The sequence below is a fragment of the Apium graveolens genome, chromosome 7, assembly GCF_009905375.1.
Source record: "Apium graveolens cultivar Ventura chromosome 7, ASM990537v1, whole genome shotgun sequence".
NCBI classification, from domain to species: Eukaryota; Viridiplantae; Streptophyta; class Magnoliopsida; order Apiales; family Apiaceae; genus Apium; species Apium graveolens.
In genome coordinates, this window is record NC_133653.1 from 127,514,778 (window position 1) to 127,523,176 (window position 8,399).

The window sequence follows — 8,399 nt, forward strand, 5'->3', positions numbered from 1 at the left end:
CTATATTCTGCATTATCTCGAACAACCATAAACACTTTTACAGCAAACCCATGGATCACCTTTAGTGGTGGACAACAAGAAATACCCCAAACATTTCTACAACAATACCTATGGATAACAAGAGATACGACTTCCGACATCTATTGTTTCAGTTTAATGTCAAATTTTCATGAACACGTTCAACCCACATATCACCATACCCAACAAATAACTCACATATACAAAGAAATACGTACTCAATCCAACGGGCAACGACATATATACTGTCAATAATTGCAGTCAAAACAAATACTTGCAACAACAATGCAACCAAACAACAAATACTCATTCTCATATACACAAATAAATACATCATTTATCCGTCAAAAAACAACATAAATATAGTGTTAACAATTTACAGTTGAAAAAATAAAATTTAATTCACGCAATAGCATGCCCGTACATTGCACGGGCTATAAAGCTAGTTTATCTCAATGAACCAAACTTCTCACTGATAAAATATTATCGCTAATATACTTGCGTAATAAATTACGTCATGTTAACCTGCACACCAGGGCGGCTAAGCAGCCCTTTAAGTGGTCTCAGCAATCTTGATACAAGTTTTGATGGTCATCAGAATTAGACTCACTATCAAAATAAATCTCTCCTGTTGCTTCCATTCCATTGGTGCAATGGTCGTCACCTGCTCTTAAAATATTTTTTAAATCATCCAGAATAAAGGGCTCTACCAGTTTCCAAAACCATGTTGAGTTGCTACCGAGAAGACCAATCCAAAACACTTTTCCTTTCTTTTTCACCCTGCAGTCCAGAGATTTTGTCTTTAGTGCTTTAACAACCTTTTCAACGCCTTCTCGGCTTCCCTTAAGCCTCAACAATATATCGCCTGATGATGTTCTGTGGCCTCCGTACATGTACCAGAATGCAAGAGCTCGAGGCGATAACCACCGGTTAATTAACTTTGGTATAGAAGGTCTCCCACTTGGCCAAAACTGGTCCGCATAGAAACCAAAATACGAGTGAGATAAAGTAGTAAAATGACATGGTATATCGTCATCAGCTCTATCTGCCACCTTACAAAAGGAAGCCAACCACTCGTGGTATTCGTAATGAAGATATCTCTTGAGCACATTATGCGTGGCAAAATTCTCTTTGAAGTGAAACTGAATTGCATGATTCTTTCTGCTCTCGTCAGATGCTATCTGCAAACCACCAATTAACAAGCCAACCAGGATCTCACGTTGATCTTTGCTAAGATTCAGGCTAGTGGGTTTTGTCACAACCTTCCTGCTCAAACTCAAAACAAAGTCAAGTTTGTCCATTAATGGGGGTTCAATATCATACTTGTTCTTGCACATCAAATCATATATCTTCTCAGCCTTTAAGTTATTTCCAGAAGAGAGATAACCTCTTAAAATCATGTTGCATGACCTTGTATTGATACCAAGTGCCTCATTGCTATACATTTGGTTGAATATCTCTTCCGCCTTCTCAAGATTTCCAATTTGCACCAAAGATTTTAGATAAATATTGAACATGCTTCGATTAGGGTCACAATTCTCTAGGCACTGACTAAAAGTCGCCTGCAATTTATTGTGCAGGCTTAAACTATTATACAGATTTAGTAAATCAATGTATGCAGGCATTAAGGGCTTCATTCCACTACATACGAACTCTGTCATGACAGATTCTGCAAGTTCCATCTCTTTGGCAGTGCACAGCACCTCTATAACTTTATGAAATGCACTAACAGTAGGGGAACCCAAGAGTTCTTGCATTGACCTGAATATTTCTAAGGATTTCATAGGTTCTCCTACTCTTGCATAGACTTCCATTTTATACACAAAAGCTTGTGAAGGAGGTCGATTACCAAGACTAAGAAGTTTGGTCCAAGTACTTTCCGCTTCAACTACATCACCTTCTTTCGAGCAAGCTCTCAATACTGAAACAAGCACATCTTTGCTTTCTCCAAAACCTGCTCCTTTCATCTCCGCTCTAAGTGTTGCAATTCTTTCTTTGTCTACTAAATCCTGATGGCTAAGTAGCCAAATTAAACCACGGTATATATCCTCATGTATCTCAAGCCCAGATGTTGACAAATTGTGATAAACAAACTCTGCCTGTTTCAAGTTATGTTTTGCGGAGTCTTCTCGATTGCTAACAAGACCTCTGAATAGAGAATTGTGTAAGCTGAGTCGGGGCTTGTATCCTCCCAGTTGGATCATGCGATTGTAGGTGTTGCATGCTTGCTCCAGGAAAATTTGAAAAGACGAGCTAAGATAAGCAATTGTCAGAATGTGGAATGTAGATTCAGCAGGCACTAGTCCTTGATTTATTATATCATTAAATACCTCCTGACATTTCAGGTGTTTGCGCTCTTTACCCATATAGTCTGCTAGCTTAGTTGCAAGAGCAAAATCAAATTGAAACCAGTGTTGTTGACTCATCCATTTATATACCTGTCATGGATGTGTACGAAGTCAGGTTAGTCAAGTGGCAAAATGACATTAGAAAACCCAAAAAAAACTGAAAAGGAACTCACTTTATCTTATATAAACAGCAAATTATTCCCATTGTGTATTTATTCCCCATCTCCTAGTCTCAATAGTGTTTAATTATAGCAGTTAATTCAGCTGCCCAACAATTTTTGTTATCCAGAACTAGTGGGAATCAGGCAAGTTAATCACATGTAATTGCTGAATTACACTACTAAACTTCAGTTCATGTTAAACTACTCTGATAGAAGATTACAAAGAAATAGTAATCTTCTATCAGAGAAGTTCAACATTCACTGAAGTTTAGAAGTGTATTTAGTCTATACTTCAATTTATTAACTAACCTCTTATTTCATGAAGCAAGCTAAAGGTAGCGACCTTCTTGATGCCCCATAAATTTTCTATTCTGTGTTGTGATTGATGTACAAATTTTACAATCATCCCGTAAAAATACAACCACCAATTCGCTTTTGTGTACTAAGCGAACACCTCAAGCGTGCAACAATGTAACTATTTTGTTTAGGGTTAAGAAAATATGAATCTTTAAGAAAAATGATGTTATCAGCGTTAGGACACTAAAAAAGAATTGAAAGCAGATTACAGAAGATACAAAATGAAACAAGACACAAACTTTACCCTAAATGCAGTCTCATTCTCCCGAATTCTCAAGCAATGAACAGCAAGATAAGTAGCATCCTGTTGTGTAACCCACTTACGTTGTGCATTAAGCACACGAACAAGGACACCTTGCTTATGTGCAGGAAGTTCTTTACATAACCAAGCCAACTTTGATCTCCTCCATTGTTCAGGAAGTTCCTCCAATTCCTTAACCTCAAACGACAAGGACCCCGAAACCGGCTTGTTCAATTCAGGCAAGCCGAAATCCGAATCAAAATTAAACACATCCTTGTCACTGGAACTAGAAAAATCCGATTTATCTTCAAGTTTAGCACTAGAATGAATGTGTTCGACACAAGTCCTAGCTGAAGAAAATGCAAGGAATTTGGGAGATATAGGGGGGAATGTTGAGAAAGTGTATGGTGGGGTTGTAAAAGTGGAGGGGATGAGATGGTGGTGGTGAGCGGTGGTGATGGGTCCGAAAATGGAGAGGGTAGGACACATGGAAAAAAATAAAGAGTGGTCGTTACAGATAGGGTTCTTATATAACATCAAACACAACAACAACAACAACAACAACAACAAGATGCGAATAGAAAATGCGGTCTGCTCACAAGCATATAATATCTGTCTATGCTGTGAATGCAAAGTGGCGGGGAAGGAGATAACTGCTACCACATTTCTAAACTTCAGCTCCGGAAGCCACTTTTACTGTCAGGGAGAGCAATGCTGGTTCGTCTCGGTTTCCGGATCAAATCGAAAACCGCAACTTCGACTTCGGATTCGGTTTAAATATTCCAGTCCAGCGTATCGGTTTCGGTTATAAATCTGATTAAATATTAAAATAAATATTAATTTATAAATAAATAAATTTATGCGTGCTTCATAAATAATAATAATAATAATAATAATAATAATAAATGCAGGGGAATTTAACCCAAGAACATGTGTGTTTAGTGTTATGCTAGCTATTGTGTCTTTGTAAATACATACTACGCTTTATTTTTCGGAAACATGGCTTAATGGCAGCAGTAAATTATCTTTCACATGGACTCACTTTGGCCAAAGTGTATACACACTTCAAGGCTCAATTTAAATTACAGTTTATTTATTCTTCAAATGTTCAAATATATTATTATTTAATTAATATTTTAATAATCGATTTGGTTTGGTTCGTTTTTATCGGTTCGGTTAGGACGTATAACTGGAACCCGACCATTTAAATCTGTTCGGTTTTTAATTTTTCAATTTCGATTTGGGATCGGTTTTATTCAGATCAGTTTTCTCCAATTTTCCCCGGTTTTGGTTTAGTTTCGGTTTCAATTCAATTTTTTGTCGAGCCCTACATATCATACACTAAATTATCACGCAATTGACTAACCAAAAATTATTGTGCAAAATATAAAAATGATAATTTACCTTAGACCCTTTTTTACTTTCCAAAACTATAATAAAATAATTGTTGCAAAAAATATATGAAATTAAAAATTGTTTTACTTCAGTAGTGTTACTTATATCGATTACTTATAAAAAAAAATTATTTAACATTTTAAATAATATAGGCAAGGAGGGGAGAGTGGACAGTGGAGTAGATATATGTTGTAATATAGGGGACCACAGATGACGTTGAATTACAGGGACTTACTTTTATAACCCTAAACAGGGGGTTCATTTTTCTCCCCTAAAAACTATAGGGAAAACGTTCTATTGGAATGTGATTTGTGAAGTCAAAACCCCTAAATATGTACACATGGGATAATTATAAGTAAAAGTCTTTGTGTTGGAGTTACTCTTACACCGTATATGCACAGAGAGATATTCAAAATAACTTATCTCTTTAATATTTTAGGGACCAATCTCCGCGCTATGTGTGCTAATAACATCATTAAATTATGACTTTAATATTTTAGGGACCAATTTCCGCGTTATGTGTGCTAATAACATCATTAAATTATGACATTATTTGGATTATTTAACTTGTGTTTATCCAATAATATTTTTTAATTATATATTTATTCAATTATTATCTATTTATATTATAAGTATAATTAAATCCATTTGTACAAAATATATAATCGAGTGTGACTCTTAAACGTAAATGATAACATTATATATGATAGAGAATGAAACAGCCAAATAAATGTGTTCAAATAAATAACTTTTTCTACAAGAAGTAGTTTCGAAACAACCTAAATTCAGAAGGAAACTAATTCCTACTTTCTAGGACTCCAAAGTCCAATCAGAGGTGGAGACTTGCCAATCAAGTAATCTTCTACTCGAATTCATAGACTCTCAACGTCTATATAAAGGGTATTACCCCTTCAACTTCAGTAGAACATTTTGGATAAGAGCTCTATACATCACCACTATGAAACCACGTTTTGGAGCACAGCTCTAAGCATCGCAAAACCGCGCAGGCATCCTACAAGCCACGATGCCATTACCAGGAACGACGTTTAATACTTAGTCCTTGAAGGACATGAAAGTCACTATGCCCTTGGTGAGCTCTCGCCACAGCCCCAATGGCATGCATCACCAAGAACTACGTTTTGGCTTGATCCTTGGCATACACCAAGGTACGTAGGCATCTTGTGAGGGCAGGTTCAAGCCACGAAACACAAGCGCAACTGTTAAAACTCGAAACTTATCAAACCCTAACATTAAATACACGTAATAAATAAATACATGTCTTTAACCATAACATTTGACGTCGTCCGTGGGAAATAGATGACAACCATGAAAGCACGAAGAAGCACCTAGAATAAACTATATAAACACAGATTAGGGTTTACACTATAGGTGTTATCATTCACGAGAATATTATTCATTATAACCCTAGCAGCTCTTAGTGATATCATACATCACTGAGAGAGTAGATTAAACCTACTGTAACAGAGTTTGATATATTGAATAAAATTGTTTTCTGTTACATACTTGTGTTTATAATCGAATTGATTGTAGATACTATATTCAACCCCCTTCAATAGTATCATTGAGGCCTAACAAGTGGTATCATATCCTATATGTTAAGCTTACAAATAGTTAAGATCCAAACAAACAATCAATAATGTCTGATCAATCAAAAACAAAAGACCCTCAAGAACCTGCAAAGGTTCAACCCATTCAAAACACCAGTAGATATGAAACCATCAGGGTTTCTATGCTCAGGGTATCTGAGTACCCTGTATGGAGTGTGAAGATGGCCATATTTCTGGAAGCTACAGATCCAGAGTATTTAGACAGAATTTATGATGGTCCATACAAGCCCACAAAGCTTTCTGTTGCAGTTGGGAATGAGCCACAGAAGATGATTCCCAAAGAAAAGAGAGAACTCACCACTGAAGACATCTCTTCACTAGGCAAGGATGCAAAAGTAAGACATTTGCTTCATAGTGCACTTGACAATGTCATGTCAAACAGGGTGATTGGATTCAAGACTGCAAAAGAAATCTGGGATGCATTGGAAGTGAGATGCCAAGGAACCAATGTCATAAAAAAGAAAAGGAAGACAATACTCACACAGGATTATGGGCACTTTGACTCAAAATCTGATGAGTCACTAACTGATACATATGACAGATTCACAAAGCTGTTGAATGATCTGTCACTAGTGGATAAGGAATATGATCCAGAAGATTCAAATCTAAAATTCCTACTAGCTCTTCCTGAAAAGTGGGATTTGAAAGCTACTACAATAAGAGACAACTATGAACTTGCTGATATGAATCTTGATGAAATCTATGGGCTCAAGACTCATGAACTTGAGATGGAGCAAATAAAGAAGAGGCATGGAGGGAAGTCTAAGACAGTTGCTTTAAAGACTAACGAAAAGTCAATTGTCTCTAGGAAGGAAAAAGGAAAGGCTCTCATCATACAGTCTGATTCAGAGTCGTCAGATTCTGATGATGATGATTCAGAACCTGAAAATTTATCTGAAGTGGATATTGATGCAGAGATGATGCAACTGTGTGCTCTTATGGTGAAGGGTATCACAAAGATAGCCTACAAGAAATTCAGAAAGGGTAAGAAGTTTTCCAGGAAAGGTGGAAGTTCTGACAAGAAAGGGTTCAGAAAGACTGAAGACAAAGGAGGAAAGTCTGACAGAGGAGACAACTCAAATGTCAAATGCTACAATTGTGGTGAAAGAGACCACATCTCTCCTGATTGCAAGAAAGGAAAAGGTGATAAAGGCCAGACACTTATCACAAAGAAGAAAAACTGGGCGGACACTTCAGAATCTGAAGAAGAAGTGAACTATGCCTTAATGGCAAATGCTGATAGCAGTTCTGATGTTGCTGAACTAAAGGTACCTCTATCAACTCTTGCTTTTGATACAGAAGATATTACTGAGTTGAGATTATTTCTTAAAAACATTTACATTAGCTATAGAGATCAAACTTTAGAGAATGAAAGATTAAAATCTGAAAATCTAAAGTACAAAAATAGAAATAACTATCTTGAAGAAGAGTTAGTCAAGATGAACACTATTTAGACAGAGAGGGATAATGCTGTGTATGTTAAGAATGAATTTCTTAAACAGAATGATTATCTAAAAACTGAATTAGAAAAAGAAAGAGAAATCATCAGGACTTGGACTAACTCAGGCAGAACAACTCAGAATATTCTAAGTAGTGGAAACTGGAAAGAGGGGTTAGGTTATAAAGATGGTAAAAGTGAGAAAGGGACTTTGCCAATTGAGCCAATTGCTATCAAACAGACTGAAAAGCCAAAGGTAAATCCTTTTAAATTTGTTGCAAAAACTATTGTGTCTGATTCTGAAGAAATGAAAGACTCTAAAACAGAAGTCAAAGAAAAGTCAACTTCTGACAAATTAAAATAGGATAAACCAGCTTTGGAAAACATTGGCTTAATGACCAAGAAGCAGCTTAAGTATAAGCTGAAAGAGATTAAAAATGTGAACGAGGTAAAGGAAGCTAGGAAAATAGGAATGGAAAGGAAGGTGTGAATAAAAGTAATAATTATATGCCTGTTCCTAATGCTCCTAAAAAGAAATGCTATAATTATGGAAACTCTAACCATCTTGCTTCTTTTTGCAGGAAAAATAAAGATATAAACCCTTTACCTCCTAAATCAGGAGTTAAGAGTCAGTCTGTTAGGTTTAAACCACAAAATCCTTGTTTTCATTGTAGTAGTTTATGGCATTCTATTTGTACTTGTAAGGAATATCATAGTTTGTACTATGATTATTATGAAATAAAACCTTCTTTAAAGAAAATTAGTGTAATTCCTTCTAGTGTATATTCTGATACAAAGTCTGATATAAAGTCT

At 35.9% G+C, this 8,399-nt stretch overlaps 1 protein-coding gene across 1 annotated transcript; it reads right to left on the reverse strand.

Moving 5' to 3' along the window:
* Positions 1–312: 312 nt before the first annotated feature.
* Positions 313–3,875, reverse strand: LOC141672229 (pentatricopeptide repeat-containing protein At2g15820, chloroplastic). Its single transcript, XM_074478778.1, has 2 exons — positions 3,129–3,875; positions 313–2,456 (listed from the first exon to the last, which is right to left on the reverse strand). The coding sequence occupies exons 1-2, from the start codon at positions 3,660–3,662 to the stop codon at positions 582–584; spliced, it is 2,409 nt and encodes an 802-aa protein (XP_074334879.1). The 5' UTR covers positions 3,663–3,875; the 3' UTR covers positions 313–581.
* Between the last annotated feature and the right edge of the window lie 4,524 nt (positions 3,876–8,399).